The sequence below is a fragment of the Thunnus albacares genome, chromosome 6 (assembly GCF_914725855.1).
Source record: "Thunnus albacares chromosome 6, fThuAlb1.1, whole genome shotgun sequence".
Classification (NCBI taxonomy): domain Eukaryota; kingdom Metazoa; phylum Chordata; class Actinopteri; order Scombriformes; family Scombridae; genus Thunnus; species Thunnus albacares.
Genome location: NC_058111.1, coordinates 32,921,203 through 32,940,522, shown reverse-complemented (window position 1 = coordinate 32,940,522; position 19,320 = coordinate 32,921,203). Strand labels below are relative to the sequence as shown.

General features: G+C 39.9%; 1 protein-coding gene across 2 annotated transcripts in view; it reads right to left on the bottom strand.

The window, feature by feature from the left end:
* brip1 (BRCA1 interacting helicase 1) overlaps positions 1-19,320 on the bottom strand; it is a 93,664-nt gene that overhangs the window by 48,000 nt on the left and 26,344 nt on the right. For both annotated transcript variants that reach the window (XM_044353297.1, XM_044353298.1), the window contains exons 15-19: positions 11,663-11,822; positions 11,189-11,310; positions 974-1,086; positions 799-881; positions 328-645 (exon numbers count right to left, since the gene is read on the bottom strand). In XM_044353297.1, the coding sequence (XP_044209232.1) occupies positions 328-645; positions 799-881; positions 974-1,086; positions 11,189-11,310; positions 11,663-11,822 (796 nt within the window). The remainder of the gene's footprint in view (positions 1-327; positions 646-798; positions 882-973; positions 1,087-11,188; positions 11,311-11,662; positions 11,823-19,320) is intronic.

Here is a 19,320-nt window from a genome sequence, read left to right as displayed (position 1 = left end):
TAAAATGACAGCCAGCCTTATCCTTTAACACCTCTATTTTTCTATCATGTTCTATCATGATTTTCTTTCTTTTTTTTTTTTTTTTTACAAAAACATAAGAGTACAAAGGCATATAAGGTAAATAAGAGATTCCCCATGAATGTAAAACTTAATAGTGAATGTTTTACACCTGTCAACACCAGCTCAAGAATCACATTTTTAGATAGACCTTAATCGAGAGACCAGTTTTCCAGAACCAGAATAAAAAAAATCTGTCTTTAGGGCATTGGATAAGACTTGAGAGAGCTATTAACCTTGCAACAATATCGCTCTCCCAGCAACACTCACCTGCTTTTTCATGTTTTTCAGCTTTCAACTGTGTATGAGAAAAAAGATGTAAGTTTGGGGAACTTCTATCCTGCTGGGGTTCAGAGGGTTTAACCACCGAGTGGGGTGTTTGAGGTTCTGAGGCCTTGGGCAGACACTGTCCCTCTACAGTTATTGGTAATTGACCGTTTGGAGAAGAGACAGTAGAGCTGGGGGTCTGGCTGTCTGCAAGGGACACCTCCACCTTCTTTTGCACCTGACAGAATGCCACCAGAGACTGCATGGCATTGCTGAAGGTGTCATGATGCTGGATGAGCTGGCGAACCCATTTGGAAAGACCTGAGATATACAAGACACACATATCTGAGAAAAAACACTGCAAAAATTCTTATAGTGGATAACTATTGCCATCTAGTGTTCACACTGAGAGGCTGTGCAGTTTGCCCAATAAAGTCAGCTGTTGTCCACACTCTATAAAGAGTTTATGAATACCTGTGATGTACTTATTAGGATTACTCCTGTAACGGTCATCCACTAGAATCAAGGCACCCCAGTCATTCTTGTGGCGGATACACCTGTAAAATAATATTTTACGGTTTAAATATAAAAGACAGACTGCACAAGAGAAAAATTTCAATGACAATCTAGATGCAGGAGACAGATTTACCTTCCGAGGGCCTGGTTTAGAGCTCGGTAGGCCTGAATCTCATACCAGCGATTGCCTGGGAGAAGACCTCTGGTCTTGCAGTGCTGGTCATTGTACTTCATCTTCAGTTCTACCTGAAACCGCAGGTCAGTATAATAAGGGATGACTCAATATGATATGGCACAGTATTTGGATGCAAGGCCATCAAAATTAAACACGTCAAACAATTCTTTTCTGGTTTTCTTCACCAAACAATTTTTGCATCAGGGTGGTGTCTGAGGTTGTTTAGTTTCTGTGGTCCATCCATTAGTCACTTGTGACTTATAAATAACCATAAATACTGGGTATATAAATCCTTTGTCTTTTGAGAATTTCAGTACTGAACCGTTTAACAGTTATCAGCAGTTAGAAGTTTTTGCAGAAACTTTTTCAGACTTCTCCTGTAAGATCTCTGGCCAATTCCCAAAAGATAATGAAACGTTAAGTAATAGAAAAGTTAGGATACATATAGAATAGAATAGATTAAAATTTAAATCAATGACTGGGCATCCTGGTGGCCTAGCGGTTAAGACGCATAATGATATAATAACAACATCACTGGTTTGATTCCAGCTAGGGACCAGTGTTGAATGTTGTCAGTCTCTCTCGCCCCATGTTTCCTGTCTGTCTTTACTATCAGCTGTAAATAAATGAAAATGGTCAAAAATAATATAGAAAAAGAAATTTTAAATTAACTAAAAAATAGGCATCAATGTGGCCTGGGGTTCAGGTACAATATAACCACAACATTACCGGGGCTACTTTTGTGAGATAATTCCCTTTATAGCTAATTTTGATATGTTTACCAACCAAAACAAACAGTATACTTGTGACCTATGCATGAGTTTGAGAGCCCTGTATGACTCAAATTTACCTGCATTTTGCTAGTGATAATCATCATGAAACCATAACTGTGTGGCAGCACCTGGCAAAGAGGGTTTCAAGCATGTCTCATGGAGAACTAATTGGATTAATCTGGGCTATGAAGGCGAAACCAAGTGGGTGATCTAGGGGACACCAAAACTCAAATACTACTGAGGGCCTGAGGTGTTTAGCTATTACCTGACCTCACAGACAGATGTGTTCTGAAAGGGGAACAGAGGTGCTAAAGAGAGGCCATGACAGAGTAGAGTGGCGGTATGAAGGGGCAGACAAGGTGGTCTAGGCGATGTGAAGCATCCCTGCACAAAAATGCCAGAAAAGCATCCATCCATTTGCATCTGTCGCTGCTGATTTTAGCACTAACCTTTCCGAATTGACAAGTGAAAAGTTCAGCTGGCGTATGATGGGTTGCCATGCAGGGCAGGTTGCTGAACGGGGCTCTAACTGCTTTTGACAGGTACCGTGTGTTCGCCCAGAGCCACCAAACACAGGGCCGTGGCAGGTACAGCCTGTTCCCTCACACGCATCACGTAATGCCATTGTGGCCTGTCTGGGCTTGTGTACATAAACAAACAAGCACAGTCACAGGATATCTTAAATGTCGCCCCAAAGTTGGACTATGACTAATCACACCTCACCTATGAAGCATTCAAACAACCATGCAACACCTGCCACTGAGGAAAACATTAAACTGACACTGCCAAAAAGTTTGATAGTTGTAAATACTGGTCTGGGCCACTGGGAAGACTCAAAATCACATGTTTTATCTCTGAATATTAAACAGTAATGTAGGCAGTCTTTTAGAGCCAAATCATAAAGCTGTAAGTCTTATAAATGCTTCTGGCTTTAAGGTGAGATGTTTGTCAATGTACAGTATGAGACACCAAAGCAGTTAAAGAATCCACTTCTAAATCCGCAGCTCGAACAGAAAGGCCAGTAGCCTCGAGCCGGCTGTGTCATCTAAATCCAATCACAGTCCATTTCAGCGTTCGAGCCATCACATCCCTGGTCTGTACCATGTCATCGTCCAATCTAACATGACAGGTAGCATATGTGAAAAAGCCAATCCTGGCTGCTAGCAAATCTCACAAATGTGCAAGAAACCACAAGCTAGAAGGGATTAGTTAAAATGTCAAGAGATCACTCGCTTGCTTTGGCCTTGTCCTCTACAGCTACCTGTTCATCCCTAAAAACATATATTTGACCACTAGGCATGATTCGCAGCTGAGCGCATCTGTTTGAGCTACATTTTACACAGGGTGTGTGTGTGCGCGTCAGTGTGCACGCCCCTGGCAGTCCGGGACATCTTGTGCCTGTCACTGAAATTGCTGAGCGCCTCATCTGCCACATGTGGCTGATCTGACAGCTGAGTGGCTTGTCTTGAAGACAGCGTAAGTGTGCGTGTACATACACACCCACAAAGACATCAGACAAATACACTTTACAACATGCTCATGGATCAGCTCAAACCAAGGCTACACATATGTCCTCCTTATTCTTAGGTTCCACTAAAAAGTGAACTGTGATTCAAAACATTAAAGACTAGTAAAGTCAAGCGGTTAGATTTTACATATTTACAAGGCTGAGGTTTACTGCTGCAAAACGCTCAAGTTCTGATTAGCAATAATTAAGGTTGTGTATCAAACAGAACTGTAATACTGGAGTCTGGTCTTGGTCACAAGAAAAATAATCTTTATGTCCTGTCTGTATGCAGGGTCATTTGACTCAGGGTGCTTTAACTTGCGCTTGTCTCAGTCTCATGGGTGTTTTGACTCTGACTTGTTTCAGTCTCATGGGTGTTTTGACTCTGACTTGTTTCAGTCTCATGGGTGTTTTGACTCACGCTTGTCTCTGTCTCATGGGTGTTTTGACTCACGCTTGTCTCAGTCTCATGGGTGTTTTGACTCACGCTTGTCTCAGTCTCATGGGTGTTTTGACGCTGACTTGTTCCAGTCTCATGGGTGTTTTGACTCAGGCTTGTTTCAGTCTCATGGGTGTTTTAGCTCACGCTTGTTCCAGTCTCATGGGTATTTTGATTGACTTGTCTCAGTCTCATGGGTGTTTTGACTCTGACTTGTTTCAGTCTCATGGGTGTTTTAACTCGCGCTTGTCTCAGTCTCATGGGTATTTTGACGCTGACTTGTTTCAGTCTCATGGGTGTTTTAGCTCACGCTTGTTCCAGTCTCATGGGTGTTTTGATTGACTTGTCTCAGTCTCATGGGTGTTTTGACGCTGACTTGTTCCAGTCTCATGGGTGTTTTGACTCAGGCTTGTTTCAGTCTCATGGGTGTTTTAGCTCACGCTTGTTCCAGTCTCATGGGTATTTTGATTGACTTGTCTCAGTCTCATGGGTGTTTTGACTCTGACTTGTCTCAGTCTCATGGGTGTTTTAACTCGCGCTTGTCTCAGTCTCATGGGTATTTTGACGCTGACTTGTTTCAGTCTCATGGGTGTTTTAGCTCACGCTTGTTCCAGTCTCATGGGTGTTTTGATTGACTTGTCTCAGTCTCATGGGTGTTTTGACTCTGACTTGTTTCAGTCTCATGGGTGTTTTGACTCTGACTTGTTTCAGTCTCATGGGTGTTTTGACTCAGACTTGTTTCAGCCTCATGGGTGTTTTGACTCAGACTTGTTTCAGCCTCATGGGTGTTTTAGCTCGCGTTTGTTCTGGTCTCATGGGTGTTTTGACTCTGTCTTGTTTCGGTCTCATGGGTGTTTTGACTTGCATTTGTCTCTGCCTCAGGGGTGTTTTGACTCAGATTTGTTTCAGTGTCATGAGTGTTTTTACTCAGACTTCTTTCAATCTTGTGGGTATGTCTTGGTCTTGGCCTTCGGTATAACTTATTATGGTCTTTCTCAACCAAGTCCAGCAGGTACTGCAGGCTGCTCTCATAGCAAACTGGAGCTCTGCTGTATGTCTGCTGTCACTTCCTCATAGCGACGCAAATTTCTCTAACATCATATGCAATGTTCTGCACTTTCATTTATAAGTGCAGGAAATGCTTATTTCCAAAGTGTCTCTTTGCCTTGTAACAAGCATCTTCATATTAGACATGTAGTTATGCACAAATCTGTGGATGATGTCACACTTTGAAAGTAAGCTTGTAATATGGTGGAAGAGTATTTCATTGTTAGAATTATATTTTTGTCATGACAGCCTCAATACTGTTTCAGTACCAACTGAAATTTGAGTATCGAAAACTTTCAAGTACAGAGAGCCAGCACTGAATGCCTGGTCACATTTGCAGTCTTACTCTTTTTATTGAATGGTTCCTGATGTTAATACAGATTTTGCCTTTTTTTCTGAGAAGTTCTAATAAACTGCTCATGTTTAAACAACAGTTAAAATTTGAGAACTCTGTAGAACACATGTTTATATATGTTTGTAAGGTATTGTAAAAAGTATTGTTTTGCAATACAAAACTTTTTATAGTATCAGCACAAGTATCAAAAAACATGCAAACTTAGTGATGAATTATGTTAGAATGGCTGCATTTTGTTAAAGGGTGAATAAAGGGTTGAAAGTGCATCGGCAAAAAATGTCAATTAATGTTTTTCTAAAGGTGGCCTGCAGAACTGAAAAGGACAGTATAAGTGGTAATCATGTATTATATAGTATTCCTTCAGTGGCTGATGATAAAGCCATCTGTACAGTGTCTTGAGTATGCCTGGGGCATCCATCATCCCCTCTTCTTGATGATTTCCATGAACTCTTCAACATTCCTCCAAAATCCCCTTTATCCATCCATTTTACATGCTCAGAGGCCTTGGAATTAAAACGCTCTTGTGGTTGTCTTTAATAAAGGGCAACAGCAAGAGGTTGGCTGAGCCCGTCATTAAACTAAGAGAGATGCCTTATCAGTTGTGTCTTTTTATTGCTTGTTAAAGCCACTTATTGTTTGACTCACTCACGCAGGACGTGACTGTTCACTGCTAAACATGCCATTGGAAAAACTAAACATAAATGTAATACCACCTTTGGCAGGGCTTTCTCTGCAGAGGACTTTTCAAGTTCAACCTTTGATCTTTGTCACAATAACACAACAGGCCAGTAAAATGCCATGCTATGTGCTTAGCCTGTAGAGTCTAAGAGTTATGTCTGTCTGGGAATGCAGGCCACGCAGGCATCTAGAGTGCTGGAGTAGTTTAAATGGAGAGAAGCTGGGCTTACACCTCTTATCCTAGCAATGGGGTGCTGCCGTGTGAGTGTGGCACAGAATGAATGAGTTAATATGTCTGGGTCCATGTGTGCTCTTAAGAAAATGTGCACATGTTAGCACTAGTGCATGGAAGTGACAACATAAGAACATGTCATGCATGTGTACAGTATGTGTGCCTGCATGCACTAAGGGAACCAGCTTTAGTGAGAGACATATGGTGTGGATATGACAAGGTGTTAATATGGAGCCTTCGTGTGGGTGAATATGTGTTTAAAGAAATATAAACCCCTACACTAACACTGTTAAAATAAGTTTTTAAAAAATGTGTGTGCTGCGTAATGCAGGGTGTCCTACAGCATAATGTTGGAGAGACCCACCTCAACTAATGTTAGAAGTAAAATTATTATACTTTTATGAAATACATTAACCTATAGGGAAAAAGAGAAATAGTGCTATATCACACAGGCCAGGTATTTATTTGGTAGGCGTTTGTTTAGACCATCATCTAGTCCAATAATGAGAAAAGAACCTTTCTGATTCAGCTCAGCGGGTCACAATGACAGATCAGTCATACTGTACGCTCGCTTTGCAGCAATCAATCTGAACAACACAGCGCAATGTCAGCAACAAAGAAATGTTTTTACAAATTGGGGAAAGAAGAAAAGTCAGTCACCATTAGGATGGGGATGTGAGAAAAATAAAATAAAAGTATGCGATGAAATACTAATTGAGTCTCATTTAACACACATTGTGCTACGTGGGGTGCTGAATTCTAAGAAAATAATCTATAATAAACACAATTTTGACATTTAGTCTTTAACAGCACATATGGTTATGTATAGCAATGTCCTGTACCAGTCCACAAGATTGGAGCCATGCAGGCATTTTTTGATGCATCAGTATTGACATTATATAGCCTTTTGCCATTTGCAGTCCTAGAAACACTGGATGCCCCTTCCATAAATAAACAGCAACAAACCCAGTGAGAACACTGAACAAAGATGCAGTGCATTAAAAAAAGCTACTTTGCCACTATTTCAGCGACCAAAAAAAAAAGATTTTAAGTACTGGAACAACTTCACTATAGATCCTTATGTTTCAACACAGAACCATTCAACATTACTCAGAAAATGCGGTGACCAAAAAGAATCAAACAATACTTTGATCATATCACAATGTAATAGTATATACACCATTACATGTGCATATGTACTGTATGTGTGTGTGTGTGTGTGTGTGTGTATCTGACCCCTTAAAGAGCCTTTTCCTATCTCTCTGACAGAGTACTGCAGTAGTATCGGTACTGGTTTAGCATGCTACAAGGGCTAGCTGCATGACAGTCATTAGTGTCAGTGTCCCCATTCTCTCAGTGGTGTAATGGGGTTAGCTCAAAGACCCTTATAGTCCCCAAGGCTTCTCTAAGGGCCACACTGCCTCTGCCATTGAAGAAGGAAAAGAAAACTGGGGAAGAGAAGATATAGCATGAAGCAAAGCTAAAAGATTAAGAAAGAAGAAATTGTGAAAAAAGAAAAATAAAGAAAATGGAGACCAGTAATGTGCATGGTCTCTGAGGTCTAAATTGGGTGGGCACAACAATCTCCACAGAAAGCCAGATGAATTATATCCAAATTAAATCAAAGATCGGATGAGGCAGATATCATTTTTAAACTTGACTTAGGCTATATTTACATATTCACATGCCATACTTTCACTTTTTAGACAGGTGAAATGAGCAACAACAAAAATATTCAGACTAGCTGTAGTTTTTTAAGAACTGTCATCATTAGAGGTAGACAATACTGGCCTACATCTGTTTTAAAAATGTAAATCATCTTATGGAGAGACTGCAGATTTGCTCTGAGGCCCATGCTTTTTAATAATCCATAATAATCCTACCAAAATTAGATTTTTCTAGGATTATCTAAGGAAATACAAAGTCATAGTGTTAGCAGTCACCACCCTCAACCTCACCCACCTGATCCGACAGCATGCGCAATTATGACAGGATGTGGCAGGAGATGGTGAGTTCTCTGAGGAACTGAGCACATGTAGCAAATGAACAAAGGCTGCTGATGTGGAGCACAGAATATGTCATTAGAAATGCACAGTCTCTTCACGCTTGGTCAGCTCTACCTTGGCCCTAACTAGCTTTGGCTTCCTCAATCCTGCCCCTGGTGTTCTGCTCCATCCACTCAACTCCTGTTTTACTCTAGACCAGGCACATTATTTCCCAAGCTTGATTCAGCAGGGTTACACTGAAATGTCAGTTTTGTGATATTGTATATTGGCTTCTAAGAAAATAGTAAGGCCATTTTCTTTATGATGGATATGATGGTAACTGCTTCATGTATTTACTGCCTTTACTGCCTTCATTCTGTCATTCTGTCAACCAGATGAATAAAATAACAGCACATAATGCAATACATCTAGTACTGCAGATTGCTGCATCTGAGAGTCTCGACAAAAAAATCTCGAGCATAGAACTAGTCATCATTTGAAATGTCTCGACAACACAAAGATATAATACCTAGGTGCTGGTACCAATGCCAAAACAAGAACTTTACCTACATAAAATGCAGTCTAAAACTGGCAAACTTCTATGTGTTTAGTAACAATGTGTAGACGGAATGAAGAAGGTGGAACTCAACCGCGAGGGCAGTGCAGCAACTGGACGGTGTACAGTGCACATCTGCTATAGTTAGCTTCACCTTCAAAAAGGCAAGTGATTGGATGCATTTTTGATTTAAATAGCTTAATAATTAGCTATGCAAAACAAATGTGAAGTATTTTGTGAATTCTTCGTAAGCCATCACCCAGAGACTAAATTAGCTGAGCGCAGAACTCTAGCACTAACCAATGAGTCAACCAGCCAACACACACTGCAGCACTTTACAAAACTTAAACCAACTCTTGTCAGGTGAAGAAATGATGTGTAATGCAGCAGAGAGGCTGCTCTCCCATAACGTCGATGTCAACATAGCAGAGTACTTTTTGTTACATTACTCCAGAATGAACAAACCAACTTCTGTTTTTAGAAAAACAAAAACTTTTCTCTGCTTTTTAATGTTTGTCAGACAATGACCTTTATCAAGACCATTTAGCTCAACTGTCAGTACATGTAGTCATAGAATTTCAGTGGACTAAGGAAGTGACTGATTGATTTAGCACACAGTGCACTGGAGTAAGAGCTTTAACTGCCCCTCTTTCTATTTATTGTAAAGTCAAGAATCTGTTTTATTCGAGAACCAATTCTGAATTTAATCAATACACCAAGAATCAGAATCAAATCAAATTGTGAGATTCCCCAAAGATTCCACTTCCATGGATTCCCACAACTACTCCACATAGAGATAAATCTTTCAAAATGGCTCACTAAATTACAGTTTAATTGTTAAAAAGGGCTTAGTAATTCCATTAAATAGTAGGCCGCTGTAGTTTTTAGCAAGTGTTACTCAATGTAGAGTGCATTTATTGGAAACTACTTGCAGCTGTGGATTTTCTCATTGTCAATAAATTCCATGAAAAGACTAAAACCAATGTGTACTTTCTGATATCCCTAACCTGCCTGTGTCTCTCAGCCCCAGGCCCATTCATTCCACTCAAGATGTAGATTTTTAAAACTGGGTCACACACACATACATAGGGTAATTTTTACAAAGTCTTAATAACTTCATAAAACAGCTGCTCACTGTACATAGAACATTTGGTGTTCTAGTTGGTATTCGCGGCAGCAGGGTGGTGTGTGTGGATTATGGACTGAGCGAAAATAAACGTGTTTTTAATAGTTTTTGGACAACATACAACAGAGGTCTACAGCACAGAGGAATAAGATATATCAGGCTTTGGATACACACATAATACTTGTTAGTAGCATCTCCCCTGACTTATCCTTTAAATAAAGTTAATATCTGATTAAAAGATACTCTGTGCTATGGACACATTTAGGATGATAACAAATAAGTATTGAGTTTCGATATTCAGGCATACTCAGGTGTAGTACAGTATTTATTGGCTTGGCTGCAAAATCCACGACATACTTTCACATTTTAGTCATTAATAAATAATAGTAATAGTAATTTATTCAATTTAAAAGTTTTACATTTTCATAAGATGCCCTAATTTTCAACGTGCATGGGCACAATTATCATGTGGACTGTGCATGGATTCTGGAGGTTGGGTTGAAACATTAATAACTGTCCCCAGTTTAAGCCTATAATAGACTGGGTATTAGTGCAGACTTTCAGGGTTCCATAGTGGTGTAAATCCTTGTAACTCTATTTTAGTTTTCAAAAAACTATGCTATAATATGACGTTCTGTGCAACATGATGTATACCATCAACCTGTACCACAACAGCAATACTTATACAAAATAGAACATTTTAGTACAGCATTTTTTAGTAAAGTAAATTTGATTTAAAAAAAAGAAGTAGCAATGCCCTGAAAGCTGACAGAGGTGAAACTGACAGCTTTGGCTAAGGTGAAAGGGTCTGGGAAGCTTCAATCACCCACACGTCTTGCCACACTGACAGAACAGGTTAGTGAAAGCTCCGTCGTGCTCTGACAGGGGGATGTGGAGGAGTAAATGGGGAGGAGAGGAATGGGGGGTGGGGTGGGGGCTCAAACTTAAAGGTCAACTTTATCTGCTAAGGACGGGGCAGACACAGCAACATCGCTTTGGGATTTTTTTTCACGGATCACCAAAAAGGGGATGCTCTTATTTGGTGTTGGTTTGTGTGCGTGTGGATGTCTGTGAGATATACTTTTTGAGTTCATGGTACACAAAAGGTTGGAACTTGGCCAAAAAAAATGAAAAAATGTCTCACAGACACTGCTTGGACACTGTTATTATGGTACCATTTCTAACAACACTAGGACTCACTGTGTCCCCAAAGTCATCAAGTTCTGATTTGTACCGTTTTTTTTAGTTTTTTGTTCCCTTTTGCCTTGGATTTTATTACATTATTGTTTTGCATTATGATGTAATGTTTACTTGTAATTGTCAAGAGTGTAACTGTTCTCCTTGCCCCGACCCAGAATCCACACTGTACCAGTATCAAATGTTCCATGGCCTGGGGATTAAACCATTTCTAATCTAAAGCACGTACGACTTAAAGAGTCTGCAGAATAGCTGCCGACTGTACATCTACTACCAACCTGGAGGTCTTTGATGTTTGGGAAGGGAATTCCAATGGTGACCACTGCTCTGGCATTGTCATCTGTGAAGTCTAGTCCTTCACTCACTTTACCCCTACAGACAGCAATCAGCAGAGCACCATCTATAATAAAGAAATCGAGTTGTGAAACTAAATCCTTCCAATAAACTGTCACTACTGTTGCATGTGAAGTTTTAAGTAATTTACAGTGGAACTCTAAATAATTACAAGCTAAATTAATCTGATGTCTATTATTACAGTTGGAAAATGACAACTTCACATGCAATGCTACAATTTACTATTATATCTGCAAATCATTTACTTGCTAGACTAATTGTGCAAGCACTGGACTATCAAAATAATGTTTTTAGCTCCAATTTACAGGCATCAAGTCACCAATCAAGCTGATTCAGTGTGACAGAGCAAAACCACTAGCTGGTCCAAAGGTCAGTGTAATCATGTGTACCAGTCTCACCTCTTTCCTCACAGTATTTGATGGCATCGTAGTAAGTCTGAAGCAGTTCGTCAAAATCCCCCTTGCCACCACCACGGGGCTCTGTGATTACAGTTTTCTGCTGTTCAAGCTTCTCCCAGAGACCAGTGTTGATCCATCGATCCCGCAGCTTGTCCAGCATCTGATGAAATCACAGGAGGTATCATGTTGTAAATACAGATGTTTGCCTAGGTTCTTTTGTTGCCAAAGTAGAATGTAGAATTGATCACATAGAATCTGAATCATGAGTAAACTCATAACATGGGTAACTAAGAGCGGCATCTATATGTACTGTCTATTCACTAATCACTACAACCTCATTGCATCAACATATGCTGTTTGACATGAACATTAGTTAATTTGAGTATAATATGGTAAATGATCACTGCATATCTTTAGTTTGCAAGATACTGACCAAAATAAAGCAAGTCAGCAAGCAAGTTTTTTTTTCTGTAGATCTGTAGATGGCAATGTCAGTCGGCCCACCACTTTGGTCCAGACTGAAAATCTCTGCAAGTATTGGATGGATTGCCTTGGAATTGGGTAGAGACATTCATGTTCCCCTCACAACTACATTGGAAAATTTTGGTTATCCCTTAACTTTCCATATAGCGCCATTATGATGTCAAAATTTTGATTCAGTGCAGCCTCATAGAGCTTCTCACATGGCTGTAGACTCTTAAGCGGCGTTCAGTCCAATGTAAGCTCTGCGTGAAAAAAAGCAGCCCTCTCATTCATTTGAATGGTGGCAGTGTATTGACGTAGCAGGGGTGCCAACGCAAGAAGCTCAGGCAAAACAGAGCACAGGGTTGTCCAGCAGAAAAGTTGAACTTGGTTCAACTTTTACTGCAACGCAAGGCAATGTCATCTGGCAAGGCACTGCCAATCACAAACATGCATGTGCACATTCCTGGTGGATTACTTTGTCATGTGAATGCCATGTTTCTGCTGTATACCTCGCAATTGTTACAACTAAAGATAAAATAGTTGTGGCTGTGATGACTTTCCAGAGTTGTAAAATCCTGTTTTGGTGTCTGATAAGCCTTTCAACACATTAATTTGGAGATCCAACTGTACTTCCTGGATTGTATTTCATTGTCTCATCAGTATCTTCAGCAACACACCCCCACCAACGCAGCCCTTTGCATTGTTTTAATACTGGGGCTATTTTCAGTCTGAATGCAGCCCTAAAACGGCAGTATACTTCATCAGAGGTGTACTGGTTCCTTAAAGTGCACACAGTGCACAAAGTGCAACAGTGTTTCATCATTTTTCATGCGTACAACAAGTGAAACGCTATGCAATGTGTTCCGTGAGAGACTCTGAAAATGTGCACCGTTATCACCACATTTAAACAATCATCGCGTCTCACCCCTCTCTGTGACAGCCGGCTTTTCACCCCACTTTCTAGTGTGATCATTTGGCACAGGTAAAAACACTTTCACCTTCCCACACGGTTTAACAACAAATTGCCTTAGACTTAAAATACTAAACAACATCAACAGTTTAACGTGGTAAAAACACTCATTATTCTCCTCTTTAGCCAACTGTTAAAAAAAAATCCAGTAAGATTATAAAATTTACTTTTAAATGAAAGGGGACATATTATACTTTTTGTGATTTTCTGTTATTTATATACTATTATGATTAATAAAAGTTCCAAAACTTGAGGTGAACATATGTAAAAATACTCCCTGCAAGACAAAAGCTCAGGCTTCACCCTGCCCTGAACGCTTCATTCGTAATGGTTTTTTAAACTTTTGATGAGATGACATCACCTTGTCACACATGTCCATAAAGGGCTGCTAAGGTTGTTTGCGTTGTCCACTCATTTTCCAGATCTGATTCAGGCTTGAATATGTATGGCTGTATTTGAGAAGTTGATATTTCAAACAAAGAACTAGACATAGCCTCCTGATTTAATTTTTAATGCCGTAATAGCGTATAGTCAACTGTAAGTATGGGATAATGGCAGATAAGTGTGGAACACACAACTATGAGAATAGTAGTATAGCATACCCTACAGGCAACACAACAAGTGTTGTATGGTCAGCTAGCATTAGTGTGCTTAGAACTTACTGATGCCAGAGATTAGCAAGGACATGTTTGTCAATGTCCCTGTTTAGATGACTTAGTTTAATTGGACTTGTAACTCATAGCTATGCTTTCAACCAAGCCATGGCATGATTTAGGTAATGTTGAATTTATTAAAATAATTCTCCCAAAACCTTACACCACAGTGTGATCATTCAGTATATCAGTATACTGAAAAGACAGTAGGTGTGAGGGGTTTGTAAAGTGACTTAGATTTTGGTTAGAATTGGGTTTGAACAAGGACAAATACAACCTACAAAAAAATAACATTCAGGGAAATACTTTGGGTGCCAGTAGGTCAAATGTAGCTGTATCAAGGAGAAAGCAGCAAGTTGTCATCTTCAGAAGTTGTAAAACTGTACAACTGTACTGTACAAGTAACTGTGAGGCATAGAGTGTAACACATTATGACACTTTCTAAGTCTGAAACATACAGCTTGCAACAAAGAACAGGAAGCATTTAGCTACCCATGTTTGCTCCCGTGTCCTCAAACAGATTGGATTTCTTTTCTTTACTTGCACTTGGCAGAAAGCTGATGTGTTTAAACTCCCTCTGTAATAAAATCACTGTTGCTGTACTATTGTTAGTGCAAAAAGTCAGCAGCTCTCAGGGGAAGCACATTGATCTAAAAGCCCTCATCCTAGCACGGCCCCACTCATGTCTGCGCTGTGCAGATTATATCCTTGAATAAGCATGGCTTCACAATATAAAGAGCAGCTTCACTGGCTTGGAAATGTGTTAGAAGGGTCAAGTAGAAGTTCCTCTTGTAGTCAGCAGAAAACTTCTCAACAGGCTAATAGTGTTGTGAAGCCTGAGCCGGAGGCAGATGGGGAAGGTGGTGAGTATTTACTGACATCTTGTCCACAACAGTTTACCTGCATGAACGGCCAACTCAAATGTTCCTCAAAAACACCACACACACATCTAAATAGAAATTTACTCTGCGGGTTATGTGCAGCACAGAGGATAGCCATGGAGACAGACAGGGAAATGAGAGCGTCGATACTTTCTTGCATGCCAGCGTGCTTTCCTCATAATGGTGAAATGAAGCATGAGGAAGATTTTGTCAGGTTGGTGCCTCCTGAAGCAATAGAGGCCACGACGTTGGCATCAATAAAACATGGCACTTTCACTAAATATGCAGTGTTACAGCGACAAGGACCCCCTTACGTGCGTCTTCAACTCGGCAAACTGTTTGTCCTGCAATTGCTTTCCAGTGCAATCTTGAGATGGAGGTGAATAATTCATGTTATGTACTTTAGGCAGATCTACCACTAAACAAAACAGCCATTATCTGCCAGGCTGCACTTGGAAAGGAGCTGATTCCACAAGAAGAAGAGTATGGAGGAAAACTGCTCTTACTGACAATACTGATACAATAGGATCAGTAAAGACAGAATCAAGGGTGGGCTCTGCAGAACTGTATCATATTTCTACTTAAGTAATCTTTAGGTTATCATTGGCAAAAAGGTTACTACTACTTATTTTTACATATTTACATTATAACGGATAGAAAATACATTTGAAAACTAAGGTAATTTCCAGTGAGGGCTGGATAATAAATGTAGTCGTGAAGGAAAATCTCTTCACAATTAGGCCTTATTAAAGACTAAACAATATATTATTCTGATGCTAGAGATGTGACTATCATATTCCTGTAATGATTGATGATTTATAGCTCTTTTCTATAAAAAAGACCATGGGCATTCTGGGGGGCTAGCAGTCTAAGACAATGTACAATCTAAACATGACATTCACTCTGGATGTGAATCTCTACTGTCAACTATCTAATAAATGGAAATGTAAAAGAAAGCCTATTAAAAAATACCATAACAATTAATTATTAACTAAAAACTCTGAACAGCTTTGAACATGTGGGAGATCCATGTCCCCATCCTCCCCAGGGGTGGAGGAAAAATTCCTCCAGAGATAGGAGTTGGAGAACTTGCAGACAGAGGCCCCTATAAGACATTCCTGGTTCACTCTCACTGCATTTTTGGGTTTGGGTTTACTGGGTCTGCACAGCAGCATCTCCTTCACTTGATCCAAGTCACCACCTTGTGGTAATCAAATGACAGGTCTAGTTAAATAACAGAGTGTCACTAGGGTTCAGATCAGGCAGCGTATCACCTTATCAGGTCTCTGCGTCATCACCTACAGTCCAGACAGTGAGTACTTGGACAGTTAAACATTTTTTTGTTGGTCAGGCTCTGTGCTGCTTTTGAAATAAAGCAATGGAAACCACATTAAAGTGCCAAGTCTCAGATTTAATTTGAGTAGGTTTACATCAATACAGATGTGTGGCACACAGCACAGTCACAATATACTGTATATAACTCTTCAAAAAGTATAATTACATGACAGTGAGAGATGTACCTAATAAAGGTGTACAATCTAAAACAACAGCCCTACAAAAAATACCACATTTGTGGGAGAGACAAAGCATAAGGTAAACTTACAACAAAGTGGAATCCAATACAGGAACACAAATTGAATATACTGAACACACTAAATATTTACACGAGATTTAGTATTAATAGTAACTATTGCATGGTTGGTGTAATGATTTGCATTACATTACAGGTGTTGCTTTTACTGTGTTTAGCCCCAGTCAGCAGTGATATAAGCCATGCATATCACAAAGCTGGTCTGATACATCAAACTGCATGGATGTAGGTGTGAAGCAGAGCGTTTCACTGCGCAGTCAGATGGATCTTCAGCACCTTCAGCAAAGGCTTTCAACCATGTGAGTGTTAGACACTCAACACAGAAATTACAGACACAAAATTTACAGACATGAGCACCTTCATGAATAATGTAGGGACAACATCTGACAGAGACCTGCTGTTTCGTTGGCAGACTGAGCTGGGCTGTAAAATGTCAATCTACAGGCCCAACTACACACCTTTTGTGTGATTTACCAAAACTAATGAAATATGTAAATAGTATCATTATAGTAGAGCAGTATAGTACTATAAAGCAACTTTTTTGTATGTCAGATAGGTTAAGCACTATTCATTATGTTCCACTGCATTTTAGAAATGCAAATATTCTTAATGTTGAACCATTATTAGCAGACAGTGCCACTTATGCACACATGAAAAAAAAGAAGTATAAATCACACTTCACTTTGCTGCCGAAAATTTCACAAAGCACAATAACCTCAGTTCAGTTGAGACATTACTCTAGAGCTCAGGTTTATTTTCTCTTAGCTTTACAGGATTTCAATGTGTCTCTAAAACATAAGTTAGAATTCTTCATTGTCATAGAGTTGCCAATTAAAAGTGAATTTAGACTTAAACAAGAGATCTCACAATTATGTTGTCCAGGCAACATAAATGGGAATGAGCAGTATTTAGCACATATGAGGGCAAAACAAAGTGTGAATAATTTATTGTCCTTTCTAGGCATGGTAGGTGCAATGCTCAGTCTTTGCCAGTGACACGGTAAAGTGGGCCAGATCTTTCTGCCAATTGGGACAGGGTGGTGAGCAGCCAGATAGAAGCAGTGAACTGTAGTCTTTCTCGCACTTTTACACTTCCCCTTTCTTCCTCCCTAACTATCTCCCCATCTTTCACCTCCTCTGCATCCGGCCTCTCTATCTCCTTCCCTGTGTCCCTGGTGTCAGTGAGCTGTGTGGCGACACATCGCAGCTCCTCTAGTGCCTCTGAATTATGGAAGGGGTTTGGAGGCGATGGCATTAATGAAACATGCAGCCAGGAGCCACATTTCGCAGTGGCGAGGGGAGATGTGTTGTTGCGGTGTAAATTATTCAGCCTCAAAATATCACAGCAACCATCACGCCAAGACTGGTGGCAAGAAGCCACCTGCCACCTCTGGCCTGCTACTCTTCCCTTGTCATCTGCTCTACACATCCCAGCCACACTGGTGGTGACAACGGGATGCTGCAAAAATGCTGCCTGCTGCCCAGAGAAGACGATAGTCACTGATGAGTTCCTTTTCTTCTCTTTAAATCACCAAAGAAAGAAATAGGAGCCAGAACAGAGTAGGATATAAAGTATGTGTTCGGAAACATTTTCCATTCACAGTCCCATTTAAAGTTCCCTGAAAAGAACAGTAATTTGGTATTTATTAAGAGAAAAACAGAGGTAACGGTCCATTTCTACACTTCCAATTAATTAATCCCAATAAAATGCTAGCATAAACTAGAGAGTCTTATAGTCAGCGCACAGCAGGTCAGCTGAACATGGAAAAATGTGAAATTTGTCTACAGGCAAGCATACGACTCAACATGTATTTTGAGTAAAGTTGAAAATAATAAATGAACAATCAATTAATATTAGTCAGAGTTTTTATTTCAAGGACATCCCTAATTTTCCCTGCAATGAATTCCAATTCCAATTTACATTCTTATTTCCAAGAAGCATCCTTGGAAATTATTTGGCCACATTGAAAATATATCACTGTCTTTATTGTGCATATGAATACAATAATCTTTGCAAACACTGTTCTACACTGAATGAATAGGATCTACACTGAAATGCCAGATAACATGGCAATATGTAATAACATTTTTACCTTTTAAATTAGGTTAAAATAATCCTGATAATGCAATATCACTTTGTTACATTCACTTTGTGAAAACATTGCAGTTTAAATATTCTGCAGACCTTAAAAACTGTTCAGTTTATCAGATAATGATTTTAGTGATGAATGAGTTGATTAATCAGTTTAACAACCGGCAGAAAATTATTTGCCAAATATTTTGATATTGATTGATGATCAATGAATCATTTAGTTAATCAAGTTATTTATAATTAAAAATGCCGAAGATTCACTATTTTCAGTTTCTCAAATGTGAGCATCGGCATTATTATGAAATTGAGTCTTAGGTGATCTGTAAAGTTTCTACATTAAGGTTCATTGTATTTCAAATGCGTCAACAGCAAGAAATTACAGCTATTATGGTTGAAGGAGATTTCTGAACAAGCAGATGACTGAGGCTCCATTTGACATGAATCCTGGTAGTCTTAAACTAAGCCGCCAAAAAAGTTCCAGCTTAGTCAAACAGCAGTAACCCTGAAGTTTCCACTGTAAAAACACATATAAAACATCACTTTGGCTCTGAAAGAAATTCAGGAGGGATATGCTACACTGGGAAAATTGACCCATGAATCTAATCTGCTCACAAACAGACAGAAACAGTCTCACTTGGAGATAAAAGTACTTCTGGAGCTGTGTGCTGCTTCAGATACCCCTGAGCTGCCGGGGACAGTGCGTGCTGGTGGGTATTCACCCTGCAGTCCGGTCTGACTTTGATTTGACACATGCTCAGCAGAGCCCAGGCGCCAGCTCTGGGTGCGTCTTCACACAGACAGTGAGGCGACATCACCTAATGGCCCTTATCTCAGTCTCCTTTAAAAGCATCTTGTATTCCCTGCCATCTTTTCACCTCTGCAAAACCCTACTTTTTTTTTTTTAATAAACCATCAGTCCCCCTCTCCTGTGGAGCAGTGGTCCCTTCCTTTGGCAGCTGGGACCAGACGACAGGCCCCATTGTGGTTTTAATGGGCATTAACTAGGG